This window comes from Culex quinquefasciatus, chromosome 2 (assembly GCF_015732765.1).
Source record: "Culex quinquefasciatus strain JHB chromosome 2, VPISU_Cqui_1.0_pri_paternal, whole genome shotgun sequence".
NCBI classification, from domain to species: Eukaryota; Metazoa; Arthropoda; class Insecta; order Diptera; family Culicidae; genus Culex; species Culex quinquefasciatus.
Window position 1 is genome coordinate 113,888,124 of NC_051862.1, and position 20,248 is coordinate 113,908,371.

General features: G+C 39.9%; 2 protein-coding genes across 9 annotated transcripts in view; one reads left to right on the plus strand and one right to left on the minus strand.

Annotated features, from left to right (window-relative positions):
- The window catches only part of LOC6043756 (neuronal acetylcholine receptor subunit alpha-7), a 100,427-nt gene that overhangs the window by 7,940 nt on the left and 72,239 nt on the right, over nucleotides 1–20,248 (plus strand). The window lies entirely within an intron of this gene.
- LOC119767060 lies at nucleotides 3,785–5,093 on the minus strand. Its single transcript, XM_038254491.1, has 2 exons — nucleotides 4,490–5,093; nucleotides 3,785–4,426 (listed from the first exon to the last, which is right to left on the minus strand). Exon 2 carries the CDS (start codon nucleotides 4,350–4,352, stop codon nucleotides 4,002–4,004), a length of 351 nt encoding a protein of 116 aa, XP_038110419.1. The 5' UTR covers nucleotides 4,353–4,426; nucleotides 4,490–5,093; the 3' UTR covers nucleotides 3,785–4,001.

Consider the following 20,248-nt stretch of genomic DNA (forward strand, 5'->3'; position numbering starts at 1 on the left):
TAATTATTGTATTTATTTGAAGAAAATAATTTAAATATGCTGATTAATCCCATTACACTAAAAATAAATGTTAACTAAGTATGCTTTTTGAATCGGTCGTTTTAATTTAACATCTAAATCCTACACTCAAAATAAAACAAATGAGTAAATAATGAATGTTTACTCCTTATCGCTGTAAGAGTTTAAAATCAAAATATCAATTATGCGTTAAATCATTTACAACCTCGAATTTCGCTTAAACATATAATTATTTAAAGGAAAATATAAACTTCTCTCTACTCTTACAGTTGATATAATGAGTTTAACAACAGACATGTTAAAACTGTGATTAATCAGCATTGCTTTTACCTGAGAAAATGAATGGTTTAGTAATATGACACTCAATTTAATCGTGCACGGCTTCGTCGCGTTGTTTCTGCCGTGGTTTAAAATATAAAAAATATAAATCATGCATTTTTAACACTATACAATCACAAGTATAAGTTTAATAATAAAAAAAAAATAACTCTACTTGATTCGCCCGCAATACCTTTCGGGGTATATCCTAGGGTTCTACCTCTCCTACTAACATTGAGTCCAAAACCTCCCTACAAACATCTATACCACTAAGGTGACGTAGGGTCCCTGCGCACTTTAGATAGGTGTTTACTAACATTCCTTCATTTCCCTGAGGATAGCTTAGACCCGGCGTGGACCCCTTATGCCCTGGGCTGTATTACACACTCATCAAAAGATGAAGACATGGTATCTCCCGTGTTGGATTATTGTTCCGGATGAGGGTCTAACACAACCAGACCAAACAGTGGGATAAGCGTTGTGGAGCCTTCCGGTGGTGGGGCGTCCTCCAAATGCTAATGCTAATGCTAATGCTTAACTTTAAAATAATGCCTTTTAGTAAATTTCTAAAAACTTTACAATAGTTAAGTTTACTATATAATTATTTTGAAAATAAAAACAAAAAAATGCTTTTAAAAGTGCTATGAGAACATCCTAATATTTTTTTAAAATTGCATTTTGTATCATACCGCCATGAATTTTTTTGACTATCTCTTTCATAAAATCAAAAGATGTGTTTTTGATTATCTTAAATTTACTATAATATAGAGGTGGGCAAAACCGCTCATTTTTAGGAGCCGCTCATTTTCTTTCGCTCATTAAAAAAAGCCGCTCTTTTGAACGGCTCTTTCGCTCTTTTTCAAAATTTGGATGACAAGGTTTTTTTTAAAGAATCGTGTGATTTCAAAGGTTATTTCACATTGAACTTTTATAAATTATTTAATAAAACAAATTAAAACTGTAAACGAGAAAATGATTTCTATTCGAACTTCGAAACTTAAATCTAGGATGCTACAAAAAATGTATTTAATTTTGAAATTGCGTTTAGTTCTGCAAGAATTGAACTAATGCTGATATTTAATTTGGAGATAATATTCTGTGAACTCTTTTCCACATTCTGATTTAATCGATAAAATCTATAAACGCTAAAGTTTGATCGAGCAAAAGGGTTTATTTTTTTTCAAAAATCTCTAAACTATTCAGTAATATTTGGTAATATTTTACAATTTTGGTAATATTTTACAAATTATGCAATTTGAAATGCTCAAATTTGTATTCCGGTAATACTTTAATGTACAATCAGTTGCAAAGTGAAAAGTTTTTTCCATACTGTTTAAAAAATCATTTACTTTTGGCATTAATTTTTTTAAGCATTGAAAATTTGCATTTTCAATTCTCAATAACAATTTTAGACCATATTTTTTTGGAAATTCAATAAATTATATTTATAACAAAAATCATGCCATCTTGAGCCGGTTCCAATCCAAAGGCGTGAGTTCGAATCCCGCCTGATTCATTGTCGTTTTTGTTCATATTCAAAGTTCAAATTTCTGATTCCAAATTTCAAAGGTACCGACCGGGATTTGCTCCCTGAACCTTCTGCTTGTGAGGCGGAAGCCGTAACCATTAAGCCACGGAGCCGGATGGGGGTGACATTGGGTCAAATGAAACTAAAATGATGCTCAAATACAGCGATATGGTAAAAACAAGTCATCCAACAGTGTTTCTTGTTCGAGGGAATCGTATTGCTACGCTACAATGTTTGAAGTGGAGATTTTTAAACATTTGAGTAGTTTTCGAGCAATTCTTACAAAAATATTAGAAAAATGATTTTTCGAGAGGTCATTTTTGGCCAAAAACGTACCCCAACTTTAGACATCCCGGGCAGACGGTAATAACAAAGTTCATATCATTTAAATAACAAATTTTGTTAAAAAAACAGAAACTGTTATTGAATATTCTTGTAAATAAATTTTGGAAGAAAAAATAATAACAGTTTCTGTTATTTTAACAAACAATGTTATTGGGATGATATTCAATTGGAAATGTTGAATAAGATAATAATAACAGTATACGTTATGTTTTCCCATTTAATCCCATAATAACAGGAATTGTTATTGGCTTGATATTCCAATATTGAATATTCTTGTAAATAAATTTTGGAAGAAAAAATAATAACAGTTTCTGTTATTTTAACAAACAATGTTATTGGGATGATATTAAATTGGAAATGTGAAATAAGATGATAATAACAGTTTATGTTATGTTTTTCCATTCTATTGTATAATAACAGGAACTGTTATTGGTTTGATATTCCATTGGGAGTGAGGAATAAGACGATAATAACAGTTTAAGTTATTGCGCGTATTCCCGAAAAAGACACGCGGCAAACCAGCCTCGGAACGACGCGCCACACTTTCGGCAAATGCGCGCTGTGAAATCCCATACTGCGCGTTTTGTTTTTGTTGATCTTCTTCTTCAAATCGCCTGGTATTGTTGCCAGGAATGTTTTTTATTGCACCAAAAGTGCAGAAAATCGCTGGCAACCATGTTTACGTCACATTCTGAAATGCCGCACGGCGTATACCTTTGAGAGAAACGGACAATATGTTTTCCATGCCCGAACAGGAGGTCAAAACAAAACCGTAACAAAAAAAAAATAAAAAAAATAGTTTTTTGTAACCAAGGGGTTGGACAGTGAGCAACCGAGTGACTCAATTTCTCAAAATGACTCAATGTTACTCAAAGTTACTCAATTTTTCTCCTGAATTATGGTTACGGAATTTTCGAATGTTGTTGTTTTGACAGATGGCTGCATTTACAGAAAAAAGTGGTGCTGAAGCATGCTGAAGGTACAGAAGGTAAATCAACTAATTGAGAAAAGATTCCAGAGATTATCACCGGTGCGGACAATCTCGGTTTGCATCCGGTCGTTCAATGGCATCCAGTTGGCCGCCAGTTCCCCAGTTCCATCGGTTAATCCACTACTCTTCAGTCGACTTTTCAAGCAGATTGTTCAGCAAGATTTTCCCTTTGTTCATTCGATTTTTCAGAAACGCCCAGGAAGCAGCCACTTCCTGTTGGACACAGACCACGGGAAACAGCATGTTCAACTCCTGGAACTGCTTGGCCTGCTAACTTCATCTTCAGTATTCCCCGTGTCCGTGTCGTCTTGGTCGCTTCCGTTGGAACGGTCCCTACTACAGGTTCTTCACCATTCTCACCTGCAGCGGATTTTTAGTGTGGCTGATATCGGCCTCTGTTGCAACGTTAGAAGTTTAAGGTCGTGTCAAAGTCAGAGGGTACAGGAGTACCGGGAGAAAACTTCACTTCTGCAGGAACGTGCAACAAACAGTTCGAGCTGCCATCGTCGATGGATTGGAGGACCTAATTACAACCACAGTGAAGACATCTTCGGGCAAAATTGTAATTTTGGAATTAAAACTACTTTTCGGGAAATTCAAGTCATTTTATTGTTACGCTACCTTCGATAAGGTCTAGGATAAGGTACAAATTGAATCTTGAATTCAACGGAGTCTTCACCATTTGTCGCCAAATGTCCAAACTTTCATCATGCGCTTCCGAACCCGTTGCTATTCCAGAGAACTGTCTTGCCCTGGCCACGATCTGAGTTCCGTCCATCCGCGTTCCTGTTTCGCGACCAACTACTCCCATATCAGGTTGTTCCGGCGGTCGCCATTTTGCACGTTCACCCGGGTGTTGAACACGATCACCGGCCACAGGTGCGTCAAGGGGCGTTCAAGGGCACAGGTGAGATTGAGGGTGGATGTGTTTAAGTCGGTGGCACTGTACGGACGAACCGTTGGGATGAACGCTGGCGACGGTTCGAGTGATGGTTTTGCGTGCGGCACTTCGTCCTCGTACCTTTCGGGATCCACTGCAAGTGTTGGCAGTTTCAAAAACGGGAGCAGTTCATCCACACCAGACAAGCCTTGGCCAGTCCGAGCTCTAACGGCAGACAGGACAGGGCTCCTGCTCTGCGGAATCATCTCCATTATTTAATTCAACACCTCGAGGTCCGGCCCGTTCCGCTTTTTTGCACTCGCTTGACCGTAATCGCCAACGCCACCTGAAAAAACTTCTATATTTAACACAGTTCTTTGAATGTCGCTTTTCTCCCCAAATAACCTACCTCACGGCACGGAATCGACACTAAAACCATGAGTTTATTTCGTCGAATTTGTGAGTTGTGGAAAAAATTCCGCTCCCGCTGTTTTTGTGTTTTGCGAATTGACAGTGTCAGCGTTCAAATGTCAATGTCAAAATTCGTTACGTCGTTCATGAAGATCAAGGTGATGATTGAGAAGTTCTGAGTAATTTGAGTGGCTCAATTTAACGCAATGTTATTCAAAATTTCTCAAAATCACTCACTGTCCTACCCCTTGTTTGTAACACAATAATTACTGAATCGGTTTAATTTGGAAAAACAAAATTGGGAAGTATCAATTTTTTTAATGTTATTTGAAATCATAATTATATTTTGTTATTTTTTTTATATTCATGGACTTAGCAAAATTTAGATACATGCCAAATAGCAAAATAAGTGAAAAGCTAAAATTTGTACGACTACCAATTGTAGTAATTTTACTTAAGAAGCTAAATTGAATTGAAATGTATAAAATCATTTGGAGATCCTATATCAAAATTGCGAGATTCCTACTTGAAACTAGGTGTCCGTACACAGAAAAAAATATGTGAATTTACTCGACACGGAAAAAATTAATCACATGTAAACTCAGTTGATGTAAACTTGAGATTCGACGTAAACGGTTGAATCACACGTAAAATCATGATTTTAAGTATAATTTGTTGCAAATTTACATCAAATTGCATTTAAATTTAAATGTTTAATGACGTGCAAAAATGTTACATCATAAATGATGTAACATTCGGAAATATTTTTTTGTGTGTAGGCTTGCAACGTTGAGGCAATACAAAACTCTTTGTACACCTATGCTCCCATCCACCGCGGGATTCACAAACTGTGTAAAACCTCTATAATAAAAACAAACAAACAACCGCGGGATTCGAACTGACGACCTTTGGGTTGTGATTCCGACTGGCAACTAGCAACGCAACTGAAGCTCGAGCACTCGCTTGGCCACCACACTTCAATGAGTCAATTTTATCGCCAGCCTATAGCCGGATGGATAATCGAGTGTTGTGAATCTTTTACTTCACAAAATAATTGAGGTTCTTCAGCAGCTTGGCGCGATGCTGATGTTTCGATCACCGAACGTCACGCCCTGCAACTTGGCCAACAGTGCACCTTTGATGCCGGATGATCAACTTCTAGCAGTCGTAGGATTGTGGCTCACATCTCCAGTGTCATCCACCACCCAAGCCCAGCGACGATGATCCGATGTTGGCATGCAACGAATCGGCCACAACTGAAAAAAAAAAAACAAATTTGATCAGATTTTTTGTTTACCCTTCTTCAAACCCCCTGCAGCAATCAACACAAAAAGGTTTTTTGTACCGCAACTCCGTCTGAGCGGAACTTTACCTTTTGGCTGCGAATCTGCACCACGGATGTCCAAGATCCTACGAAGCACAATTCACTGGCGATGGCAGGCATTGATGACTGATGTGTGAGACAAAACTAGCACACATTTCACGAAAAAAATTGGCTCAGGGAGCTGATGATGGATTGTTTGCAGCTTGCGTGCGCGAATGTCGCGAAGGTCGCGAATGTCGACTTCCCTCCTGAGACTGGGTCGTCTTTTCAAAACAAGCAGGGTTGCCAGATTAAAAAATAAGTCAGTACATCTGTATCGAAAACCCAAAAATCTATATTGAAATTTAACGCAATGTGTAACAACAAAAATCAAGAAAACATTGTAAATGAGCCAAAGCTGAGGTGCTAACAAAGAGTCTATCCTGCTCGTTTTAATGAAAAAATCCAATGATGTAAGCAGAGGACAAACTGTTTTTATACAATTCGGGTTGGTTAATTCAATGCTAAAGTAGTGATGATATACTGAGAATAGAATGATGATTGAAATAGGCATATTTCCCATATTAAGATTCTAAGAGAATTCAGAAGTTAAGCATTCATACATGCGAATACCCAATTTTACGTCTTCTTCGTAATTACTCTGATGTTCTATTCTAAAATGTGTAAAATTTCCAGTCACAGGGGTTTTCATAGGACCTTTTGAAAAAACAAACGAGAATTATTCTGAGCATGAGCATGAGCATGAGCATGAGCATGGTTGACTGCCAATGAGCTGCTACTCCGTTATTGACGGATCAGCTGAAGTTACACAATGAACCAACAGATGAGTAGTGGGAGCTAATCATCCTCACTGTATAACCCCTGAAGATCTCTGCTTTAAGTCAATACCGGCGCCCCCAAGGAGATGCAGTTCAACAAAGGTAGGAATGTTAGTCCGATAGTTGAAGTTGCAGACTCATCAGACACAGAGTTTGTCGCTCTATACCTGTTGACACCGCATGAGACCGTTGAATCCACAGCATCTCCTACAAGCATCACGGGAAGTGGGGAATTGTGTTAGTAGGGGAAGGAAAGGAAGGTCAGGATTCATCTTGGTAGATGATATGACCAGAAAGTGAAACATAATCGTTGCCTTCCGAGCTACGACGCTATAAGAAGGACTTTTCACATCTTACCGCCGGCGTGCCATCCGAGCAACGATGCTATGGGAAGGACTTTCAAAATTAAATGTTATTGTATTTATCGATTTATTCGGCGACGTGCAATTTTAAATAGATCAGGGAAACATAATCGTTGCCTTCCGAGCTACGACGCTATGAGAAGGACTTATCAATTCCTCAATCGCGATTTTTCACTTCTACCGCCGTCGTGCCATCCGAGCAACGATGCTATGGGAAGGGCTTCCAAAACTAAATGAAAGTGAATATACACACGACGACGTGAATCCCTTTTTCAATGAAATCCAGAAATCTCCACCACTTTCTCGCGGATTCTCGCGCGCGACGTCAGACATCGATCCCCCCGACGAACACCACACGACTAATGGCCCAACTTCCAAGGCCTTGACGCGAACTTCTTTTCAATGGTTCCAGAATCTTCCACCACTTTCTCGCGGATTCTCGCGCGCGACATCACACACCGATCCCCCCGACGAACACCACACGACTCAAACGAGAATTATTCTGTTAAAAGAAAAACGTCAAAATCCGTCATCTCGGTTTTCCAAGCAGTCAGCAGCAGCAGCAGGTCTGAGTTTAATTTTGGTAAGAGTAATTCTAGAAAACTTAAGTAAAATTTAATTGTAATTATGTAATTCTCCAGCGAGATATTCAAATCGGCAATTCTCGCGAGTTGCACCGTTCGTGGCCAAGTGGAAGATTCCTTAGGAGTACGTCGGATCAGCCCCGCAGGAGGAAACCGGCTGCCAGCGGTACGAATTCCTGGTCTACAAGCGGGAAGCAGACATTTAACGAGCCAGAGTTGACAAATTGCAGCCAAGACAAATAGGCGGATTTGCATGGCCAAGTTAACGGAAAACAACCTGGGTAAGCCCTTTGCCGGTAGCTTTCTTGTACAGGACCCTCGGATCTTAGACTTTAAGGTTCTTGAAGTTTATTTATAAATAATTACTTGCAAGTTGTGAAATTGTGAAATAGTTTGAGTGTAACCAGATTTCATACTTACTTAAGAGGTTCTGGAAAATGTTGAAAGTCTCACAGTAGTATTATCTTTGAGTCAACTGTGCTGGATGAAGTCCAGAATTCAATCCAACAAAATAAGCCGACTACGGCGACTTCGACTCCGACTCCAGCTATTCTACTTCGACTACGACTCCGGGACGTCGAATAGACCCGACACCGGCTCGGACTCCACAACTCTGGTTCAGCACGAGTTCCATTGGCCACTTAACTGTTCTTTAGTTGATCTCTTAAAATCGACGCTCCCAGTTTTGCAACTAATCATAACAACAACTACCTGGTGCTAACATTCATTGTTTGTGTGTTTTGCACTCATATTTTCAACATAAACAACAAACTTGAGCTTCAAACTTTTGCTTGACTTGCCTCCAAACACTAGCGAACTTATTTGATTGTTTTGTTTTCAGCTGTCATCCGCAGCTGCAATCTTACAAATGAAATTCACATGATTTTTTACATTTCAGTACAAAAAAAAATCGCATTGAATTTATATTTTACATGCTTTTTAGGATTGCATTTTTCCCAAAACCGGCGAACATAAATTCATTTACATGAGAATTGATCATTAAGTAGGATTTGATTTTACATAACGGCTCTTTAAATGACATTCAACCGTTTACAATGAGTTTCAATTTTAAAAGAAGCATATTTACATATGAAACACGGTTTACATGCCCGGTAAATTTACACTTTTTTTCTGTGTAGTGGTGACTAGTGTAAACTGCTTTTACCCGGTGCATTTTGCCCCATGTTGTGGTGCATTTTGCCCCGTTGTTGTAGTGCATTTTGCCCCAAAGTTGGGGTGCATATTACCCCGCATGGTTGTTTGAAATGAATCAAAAATGTTTTTAGAAATTTGATATTTTCGAACAATTTTGAGGTTTTTTAAGACTTTTTTCACATGCATAGTTTTGAAGTCAACGTTTGGTAGAAATACATTTGATATATATATATATATAGAAGATTACTCAACTAAAGAGGTAATATTCAACCTACCAAATTTTCAACATTACAAAATTCAACTTTTTTCTGTGTAGCTGGGGACAAAGTGAATGAGCCCTGGAGTCCTCACAATAGGGAAGGTCGCAACGGACGTTCCTTGAGCTGCTCTCTGGGTAACTGCATGCGACTGAAGTAGCGAACTCTCCATCCCTTTTTTGCAACTGTGTTCTCGGGTCTAGCTTTGGTGTTCTCTCACTGAGGTAGTTTATGATCGGCTCACCTCTCACAAAAGTCTCTCTCCGGGTCTTAACGCAATCGGTCCAAAACAGGTTGAGTTACCGTGCTGAATACTACAGAAGTGTTTTACCGAAGAGTGCAAGAGTGTTTGACTAAACGGATTTTATTGAAAATGTAAATAAATAACATTTAACATTCAAACAAATAAATAAATAATTTTGCAAAATAGGCCAACTGCTACAAAATATGCATTTACATCACTTTTGAAGTTATTTTGTAATGCGATTTTCGGAGTCGATGGCTACAATTGATTCACAAAACTACGCATATCTCGTTCGAATCTCATAGGTCGTTGAACCGGAATGCTTGTTCTTTCACTCGCTGCAATTGCATTTTCCGCCATTCAAAATAAGAGTTAGTAGAATTAATCAATAATTAATGTTAAAGTACTTAACACGGCACGCGTTACGGTTATTGAATTTAACACTTGCGAATTCTCGACTTATTTATTTTCTAGACTATTTTGTATGTATAACCTCATCTTTGCGTTAACTAAAAAATGAATCGTTTTGGATTAAATGATGATTTTTTAGGCGCATGGATCATATGTTTCCACAGCCGGCTGTCTAAGATTAGATCTCAAACAAATATTCGCGCCGGGATAAAAATATAAAATACACTGAAATAATAATAACACGCCCTCGGCAGCAGCATCCGACTGCTTGCTTTGAGAATAAATTTTCAACCCTGTTAAAATAATAAAACCCCACTTAATCTAACCGGGAGTTGTCTCAACAGCAGCATCCGATTGCTTGCCTTGAGAATAAAAATGTAACAGTTAACTTCATTTATGCCAATGGTCGTATCGCTTGCATAGGGCGAATCCCAGACTATTACCCATCACAACTACCAACTCCACGCGTCACTTACGCATCCTTGTTGTTTAAATTCGATTAAATTTGATCACACGGTCAGTTTGATCGAGTTCCACAATAAGGTTGTGAAAAAAGCGCGCGGTTTCGCTACCTTTTTCTAAGTAAGTTCAGCATCAACACTTCCCGTGCTCCTAATCCTTATTCCTCTCCCGGTGTATGGTGGAGATGGGAGCGGCCAGCAATGGATGGCTTTCATGGTGCTACATGTCCTGTACTGGTAGAATTGGTTTTAATTCCCTCTAATCAATTCCTAAGCAACCTGGGCTGGACAATTATCACACATACATGACGAAATCCAGTCTGCAACCCGCTAAGATCACCATCTCCATGCGAATGCGATTTTCGGAGTCGATGGTGTAGTGGTAGCGTGGTTGAGCGAACAATTTCAGTTTTGATTTGATTTTGCCTCCTCACTGAGGTAAGTCTACACAGAAAAAAAAGTTGAATTTTGGAATGTTGAAAATTTGGTAGGTTGAATATTACCTCTATTTTTTGAGTAATATTTCATAAAAATGTGTAAAAATGTGAACCTGATGAATATTCATAATTTTTTGGGGTAAAATTAATCATTTTTTTTCCACAAAATCTGTCACCATTTCCTGATAAATATTACCATCATTTTTTTCCTGTGTATAATCCTGCTCTAAAAATGCTCTTTTCACATAAAGCTCGTAGACGTAGACCCACCTTCATGTATACCTATCGATTCAGAATTGGCGGACACCGGAGGAGAGCGCAATTCGGGGGAGCGTTATTTCGGGGTTTGAGCGCAAACGGGGGGAGCGTTATTTCGGGGCTTGAGCGCAAATCTGGGGAGCTTTATTGCGGGGTTTTGGCGTAAAATGGGGTTTTCTTTTTGAATGTACTTTATTAACATATAAATGAAATATTTATATAAGGGGTCATCCACAAAACACGGGTAAGGGACCATCCACAAATCTGGGTAACCAAGAACTCCTGAAAGTCATGCCCTAGATATCTACTTGATCCACGGGGGTCTATATGGGTGAACTAACCATTTGTATAGCTTCAGGTAGCTTCAGTGAACCACGATGGATACCCTTCGCCTTGTTGGATTGTTATGGGTCCTCCAGGAACTCCTGGGTGGTTAATGTATCCATATAGACCCCCGTTGATCTGGTAGATCATTAGGTCATAACTCCCGGGAGTTTCTGGAGGACCCATAACAATCCAACATGGTGAAGGGTATCCATCATGGTTCACTGAAGCTACCTGTAGCTATACCGATGGTTATTACACCCATATAGACACCCGTTGATCAGGTAGATCATCAGGTCATAACTCCCGGGAGTCCCTAGAGGACTCATAACAATCCAACATGGCGAAGGGTATCCATCGTGGTTCACTGGAGTTACCGGAAGCTATTTCGATGGTTAATATACCAATATAGACCCCCCGATGATCAGGTAGCAGGGCTGTATCTAGGGGGGTGTTATGGGTATTCAACACTCCCCAAGGAAAAAATGGCTTACATTCAAAACGCCCCGACAAAGACACGGGCCGAAGGGCCGCCATTTTTTATGATTATCAAAGTTAGACACCCAGGGAAAAAAATTCACTCTCACTAGATACGCCATCATATCAATATAATCTTTGATCATTGACGCCAAGTGAAAAACTCAACTCTCACTAAATACGCCTTAATAAAAATAAAAACATTGAACGTTGACGCCTAGAGAAAAACTAAACTCTCCTAAATACGTCCTCATTTTTATTAAAATGTGATCGTTGATGCCCTGCCCATAGAAAAACTCAATTCTTACTAGAAATGCCCTCACAAAAAAAAAAAAATTTAAAATAAACATTGATCGTCGACGACTAGAGAATAACTTATTTCTCACTAAATACGCCTTTAAAAAAAAACATTTAAAAAATCGTTGAAGCCAAGATATTTACTTAACGCTCACTAAATACGCCCTCCTAAACATTTTTTTTATCGATGACGCCAATCAATCCTCACTAGATACACCTTAACAAAAAAAAAATACTTTCATCGTTGACGTCAAGAGAAAAACTTAATTTTCACTTAAGGGGTTACATACATGTAAATCGACAAAAATGTAAGAGGTTGGTTTGGGCACACACTTAAACTTTTTTTTTAAATTATGTTTTGAGGGCATTAAAATACATATTTTCAACTATTATCAAAATAAATTCGAAGTTATTTGGTTGTATCATTGCCGAGGTATAGCCATTTTAAGTTAGCAGTTTCAAAAAACGGGTGCCACGATATCTCCACACTGCTTTGACTAAATCGGCTCAAAATTTTGGTGAAGCCTCATTAAAACGGTTCTGTGTGCATGACGAAGCCCGATTTTCAAAAAATTTGTTTGAAAAAAAGAAAAAAAGATTTTTGTGTTTTTCATTTAAAAAATCGCCAGTTTTAGGTTTTTGTATTTTTTAAAAAAGCAAAATTTCAAAATCGGGCTTCGTCGTGCACACGAAATATGTCTTCACCCCAAATTTCAGGCAATTTGGTCCAACCCATCTCGAGATATCGTGGCACCCGTAAATCAACTCGGTGTTCAGAGAACGACTGGACAACGCGTACCATAGGTACTACAAGTACCGTAGGTATAAAATAGACCCACCAAGTGGTCCTTTAGCCTCTTGTTCAGTAACTCCGATACCCTGGCCTCCCCGCGGCGCTGGCCGGGATACTAGTAACCATTGGAGAGATCGGGTAACCAACCCCCGGTGAAAACTTTGGTAGTATGCTGACAGGGTAAGGGGGGCTCCACCCTCTTCGGAGGGTGTAGCTGTACCGTTAGGCTTCGAGACAAAAGCCTCCATTACGGTGTCGAGAGAAAACTGCAGTTGGGTCCCGGAAGCTGGAAGGTGGCAGCCCCACCCCGAGACTAGGTATTCGCAGCCCTGGTTAGGCGGCATACCGAAGCGAAACACCAACTCAGAAAAACAAAAGAAGAAATTCAGGACGGATAAATCGGCATCAGACCAGGCGATGTAAAAAGGACAACGATTGGAAACTCGGTACTTGGAACGTTCGAACTCTCCAAGATTCTGCACGTGCTGGCCTTCTTGCCCGGGAGCTGCACAAGCTGAACGTGCATGTGGCCGCCATCCAGGAAGTTCGATGGCCCGGTCATGGAGGTTCACGGCGGTGGACCCCATCGCCAACACCTCTTTCAAGTACCACATCTACTACAGTGGCGGCGAAAAGGCGATGCACGGAGTCGGGTTCGTAGTGATTGGGGATCAGAAGAACCGAGTCATCAAGTGGAAGGTGGTGAATGACCGGATCTGCGTGTTGAGAATGAAGGGCAAATTCTTCAACTACAGCCTGATCAACATCTACGCGCCGACGAATGATAAGCCCGATGACGATAAAGACGCTTTCTACGAGCGTCTCGACAAGACTTATGGAGAGTGCCCAAGACACGACGTGAAGATAGTCATCGGAGACGCAAACGCGCAGGTCGGAAGGGAAGCCTTCTTCCATCCTGTCATCGGCAAGGAGAGCCTTCATCCTCGCACGAATGACAATGGCCTACGTTTGGTCAATTTCGCCGCAGCCAGAGGAATGTCTATCTGTAGCACCTTCTTTGCGCGCATGAACGTTCGGAAGCACACCTGGCGCCACCCGAATGGCGAATCGTGCACACAAATCGATCACGTTTTGGTGGATGGTCGACACTTCTCGGACGTGATGGACGTCCGATCGTACAGAGGACCGAACATCGACTCTGATCACTTCCTGGTAGCGTGCAAGATCTGAGCTAGGCTGTCGAACGTGTTGACCTCGTGGACTGCGAGGATAGCGCGGTTGAACGTCCAGCGCCTCGCGAGCAGCGACGTTGCTGCAGAGTACTGTCGGAAGCTCGACGAGCGGATCAACGAGGACGCGCCTACGGGTAACCTGGACGAGCAATGGGGAGCCTTCCAGAGCATCGTCAACGCAACGGCTACCGAAGTGATCGGCACGACCAGAGGACGCAAACCCAAAGGGTGGTTCGATGCGGAGTGCCAGCGAGTGACGGACGAGAAGAACGAGGCCGGGAAACGTATGCTGGTTAAGGGTACGCGCTGAAACTGTGAGCTGCGACGAGCTGAGAAACGAACCCACCGCCGAAAAGAACGGGAGTACGACGAGAGAGTACTTGCCGAAGCTCAAGCACAGTACAACGCGAACGATAAGCGGAGGTTTTATGCAACTGTCAACGGTGTAAGAAAGAAAGCGACGCCTTCCCCTGTTATGTGCAACGACAGGGAAGGTAACATGTTGACAGATAAGACAGCGGTAGCGGCCAGGTGGAAGGAGCACTTCCAACAGCTGTTGAACGGTGAGACACGAGAGGGAATCGTCGAGGACAGGATGAACGTTGAGGATGATGGAATAGCTGTGGACCCGCCTACGTTGGAGGACGTGGAAAAAGCCGTAAAGGAGCTCAAGAACGCGAAATCCGCGGGAAAGGACGGACTTCCGGCCAAACTTTTCAAGCACGGAAGCGCGCGGATGATCGAGATTCTGCATCAAATCGTCCAGCGAATTTGGTGCGAAGAACAGCTTCCGACCGACTGGTTAGACGGGCTCATCACCCCAATCTACAAGAAAGGGCAAAGACTCGATTGTGCCAACTATCGAGGCATCACAATCCTCAACTCAGCGTACAAAGTACTATCCCGAATCCTGTGGAGCTAACTGAGACCGTTGACCGAGACCTTTGTCGGCGAATACCAGTGCGGTTTTCGAGCGGGTCGGTCAACGACGGACCAGATGTTCACTCTGCGACAAATCCTCGACAAGTTCCGGGAGTACAACCTGCAAACACATCGACTTCAAGGCGGCCTACGATTCAGTCAAAAGAAACGAACTTTGGAAAATTATGCTAGAACACGGCTTTCCGGCGAAGCTAATTAGACTGATTCGTGCAACGCTCGACGGATCAAAATCAAGCGTGCGAATAGCTAACGAGACATCTGAAGCTTTCGTTACGTTGGATGGATTGAAGCAGGGTGATGCTCTCTCGAACTTACTGTTCATCAGCGTTGGAAGGTGCTGCTCGAAGGGCAGGCGTGCAAAGAAACGGAACACTCATCACTAAATCGCACATGCTGCTTGGATACGCTGACGACATCGACATCATTGGTATTGATCGTCGTTCAGTGGAGGAGGCGTTCGTCCCTTTCAAGCGGGAAGCTGCGAAGATCGGACTGACCATCAACACTGCCAAGACCAAGTATCTGGTTGCTGGCAGAGCGCGTGGCAGTGCAGGTGATGGTGTTTCGGAGGTGGAAATAGATGGAGAAAGATATGAGATGGTGGATGAATTTGTATATCTTGGTACACTTGTGACGTGCGACAACGATGTGAGCTGAGCAGTTCTCTAGAATTTCGGTCATTCGATTTTTTTTGTATTTTTTAATCCGGCTGAAACTTTTTTGGTGCCTTCGGTATGCCCAAAGAAGCCATTTTGCATCATTAGTTCGTCCATATAATTTTCCATACAAATTTGGCAACTGTCCATACAAAAATGATGCATGAAAATTCAAAAAACTGTATTTTTTGAAGGAATTTTTTGATCGATTTGGTGTCTTCGGCAAAGTTGTAGGTATGGATACGGACTACACTGGAAAAAAATGATACACGGTAAAAAAAATTTGGTGATTTTTATTTAACTTTTATCACTAAAACTTGATTTGCAAAAACACTATTTTTAATTTTTTTATTTTTGATATGTTTTAGAGGACATAAAATGCCAACTTTCAGAAATTTCAGGTTGTGCAAAATCATTGAGCGAGATATGAATTTTTGAATCAATACTGATTTTTTCAAAAAATCGAAATATTGGTCGCAAAAATTTTTCAACTTCATTTTTCGATGTAAAATCAAATTTGCAATCAAAAAGTACTTTAGTGAAATTTTGATAAAGTGCACCGTTTTCATGTTAAATCCATTTTTAGGTGACTTTTACGAAAATAGTCGCAGTTTATCATTTTTTTAAATAAGTGCACATGTTTGCCCTCTTTTGAAAAAAAATATTTTTGAAAAGCTGAGAAAATTCTCTTTATTTTGCTTCTTCGGACTTTGGTGATACGACCCTGCTGAGATATTGCAATGCAAAGGTTTAAAAACAGGAAAATTTATGTTTTCTAAGTCTCACCCAAACAGCCCACCATTTTTGAATGTCGATATCTCAGCAACTAATAGTCCGATTTTCAATGTTAAAATATGAAACATTTGTAAAAATTTTCCGATCTTTTCGAAAACAATATTTTCAAAAATTTCAAATCAAGACTAACATTTCAAAAGGACTAAACATTCAATATTACGCCCTTTCAAAATGTTAGTCTTGATTTGAAAATTTTGAAAATATTGTTTTCGAAAAGATCGGAAAATTTTACAAATGTTTCATATATCAACATTGAAAATCGGACTATTAGTTGCTGAGATATCGACATTGAAAAATTGTGGGCTGTTTGGGTGAGACTTAGAAAACATAAATTTTCCTGTTTTTAAACCTTTGCATTGCAATATCTCAGCAACTAAAGGTCGTATCAACAAAGTCCGAAGAAGCAAAATATAGAAAATTTTCTCAGCTTTTCAAAAATATTTTTTTCAAAAGTGGGCAAACATGTGCACTAATTTAAAAATGAAAACTGTGACTATTTTCAAAAAAGTCACCTAAAAATGGATTTAACATGAAAACGGTGCACTTTATCAAAATTTCACTAAAGTACTTTTTGATTGCAAATTTGATTTTACATCGAAAAATGAAGTTGAAACATTTTTGCGACCAATATTTCGATTTTTTAAAAAATCAGTATTGATTAAAAAATTCATAACTCGCTCAATGATTTTTTGCACAACCTCGAAATTTCTGAAAAGTTGGCATTTTATGTCCTCTAAAACATATAAAAAAAATAAAAAATAGTGTTTTTTTGCAAATCAAGTTTTAGTGATAAAAAGTTAAATAAAAAAATCACCAAATTTTTTTTACCGTGTATCATTTTTTTCCAGTGTAGTCCGTATCCATACCTACAACTTTGCCGAAGACACCAAATCGATCAAAAAATTCCTTCAAAAGATACAGTTTTTTGAATTTTCATGCATCATTTTTGTATGGACAGTTGCCAAATTTGTATGGAAAATTATATGGACTAACTAATGATGCAAAATGGCTTCTTTGGTCATACCGAAGGCACCAAAAGTTTCAGCCGGATTAAAAAATACAAAAATTAAAATTGAAGAAAAAAGACAGATTTTGTAGAGAATTGCTCAGCTGCGAAGTGAAACGGCGGATTAGTGCTGCAAACAGGGCCTTCTACGGTCTTCGTAGCCAGCTAAGGTTCCGCAGCCTAAGGACGCCTACGAAAATCACGCTGTCGTGGACGCTAAAGGAGGCCAGAGAGCACTTGGGGTCTTCAAGCGGAGAATCCTGCGTTCTATCTTCGGCGGCAAGCAAGTAGGAGACCGGTGGCGCAGGCGCATGAACTTCGAGCTGTACCAAGACTATAAACATGCTGATATCGTAAAAGTCATCAAGTACGACAGGCTAAAGTGGGCTGGACATGTAGCCAGAATGTCGTACGAGCGAGCGGCTAAAACGATATTCAGCAGCGAACCTGGACGGGGTCGTCGGCTTCGTGGAAGGCCTCGTACGAGTTGGCTGTGTGCAGTCGACGAAGATGCAAGAGCGGCCAACATTGTGGGCGACTGGAGACGAGCGGCCCAAGATCGAGCATCCTGGAAATCTTCGATTAGTTCAGCGTTGGGTCGATAGACCTGTTGCTGATAAAGTAAAGTAAAGTAAGTAAGTAGTTCAGAGAAAAACTCTCACAAAGTTCGACAGTTCGCTTTGCGCATGGCAAAGTTTTGAACGTAAATCGTCTCTTACTCAGTTTAATCATTAAATATCTTCATGAAACTTTCTGGAGTGATTGAAAATCATCTTTTAAGTAGATTTATTAAATTTTCTGAAATATGAAATTTTTCATTTTCTACATGTATGTAACCCCTTAATACGCCCTTATTAAAATATTTAAAATAAATCATTGACGCCAAGAGAAAAACTTAGCTCTCACTAAACATGCCCTTATAAAATATTAAAAAAGTGTCTTTGATGGCCACAGAAAAACTCAACTCTCGTTAAATACGCCCTCCAAAAATTTTTTTTTATCATTGACGCTTTTATAAAACTAAACTCTCGCCCTCAGAAAAATATTTTCCAAAGATACTTTGATCGTTGACGCCCTGAAAAACTTCACTCTCACTAAATACGATCTCATAAAAAAATATCATAAATTGAATCTGTTGACTATATACTAGCGTGGTTCACGTTTCTATGAAAAAGACAAAAGTTGTTATTTTGTCTTGCATCAACCGGAATTTCGTTCTTTTATGTCCCCAGAAGCACTCCTGAAAATTTGAGCCCATTTGGTAAGGTCTAGGAGCTCCAGTTTTAATTTGAAATTTATATGGGATTTTGATTTATTTTCCATGGGAAACTATCTTTTTTTACATTGTATTAGGATTTTTTTATATAAATCGATGAAATGACTTGATTCTTATAGTAGGAGATAGGTTTTGAACTGGGGAACAACTTTGTAGAACATACCAACATGCTAGGAAGTGACCCTTTAAAGATACAGATACTTTTAGATGGTGGCTTTTGAAGGGGCTTTACTTTAGTATCAGTAACTTTAAAGGGTCACTTCCTAGCATGTTGGTATGTTCTACAAAGTTATATAAATATAAATTTATATATAAATATATAAATTTCAAATTAAAACTGGAGCTTCTAGACCTTACCAAATGGGCTCAAATTTTCAGGAGTGCTTCTGGGGACATAAAAGAACGAAATTCCGGTTGATGCAAGACAAAATAACAACTTTTGTCTTTTTCATAGAAACGTGAACCACGCTACTATATACCCCCTTCCTATCACACACATACACCCCTAACGCCTTATGGGGGGAAAAATAGGGACCCTAAATAGGGAGACTGGTCGAAGTGAATTTGACGTACCCAAACAGACACGAGTTTGACGTATCCAAACGAGCATTTGCCTTTACGCCCAGTAAAACTTGTCAGTGTTGCCAAGCTCAAAACATACGTTGCCAGATCGATTTAGCAATGTTCGACCAGTCTCCCTATTTAGGGTCTCTAGGGAAAAACACCCCCATTGAAGAATCCTGGATACGGCCCTGTCAGGTAGATATCTAGGGCATGAATTCCGGGAGTTCTTGGATACCCAGATTTGTGGATGGACCCTTATCCGTGTTTTGTGGATGATCTCTTATACAAATGTTTCATTTATATGTAAATAAAGTACATTCAAAAAGAAAACCCCATTTTACGCCAAAACCCTGCAATAACGCTCCTCCGATTTGTGTCAATTAGAGCGGTAAATGGGGGGAGCGTTATTTCGGGGTTTGAGCGCAATTCGGGGGGCGCAAAACGGGGGAGGCACAATTGGGGGGAGCGTATTTAGGGGATTTAGTGTACACAGCTAAAAAAGTAGTAATCCAGCTGCGTGTAGAAGGCTTGGGTGTAAAATAAATATTGCATTATTTTATGCAATTTTATGTGGTTTTACACCCTGAAATATGTAGCCCATCAATATGAAAAACCTACTTGACCGAAATGTCAAGCTCATATATGCGTTTATCCTTAAAGCTTTTCATTGGTCTGATGGCCGAGTGGGCTAAGGCGCCAATCCTTACTGTTGGTGCTGGGTTTGAATCCCGTCGGTTGCAACTTTTTTTTGTGTTTGCAAAAAATGTACATGCAGTGTGTAATATTAAGTGTTTATTTTGACGAAGGTGATGTGCATGCTTTTGCATGCGATTTTACACGGATAGAAATCCTGTCCGGGAAATCGACAACATTGTTCTCGATTCGTTCTGAAATTCGTTTCAGAATGTTGTCGACCAGTCGTCCGGTAACATTTGCATCAAAATCGAGAACAATGTTGTTGATTTTGAGTCGTCACGGTTGGTGACGCCTGGCAAAACAGAAAGCACGCAGCCATCCCGAACGATTTATTCGGTTTTTGAATTGACCGTTGGATTTGGTTTTTGAATTGACCGTTGGATATTTCTTTTGGTTCAGTAAAACAGTTGATTCGTTTTTTTTTATT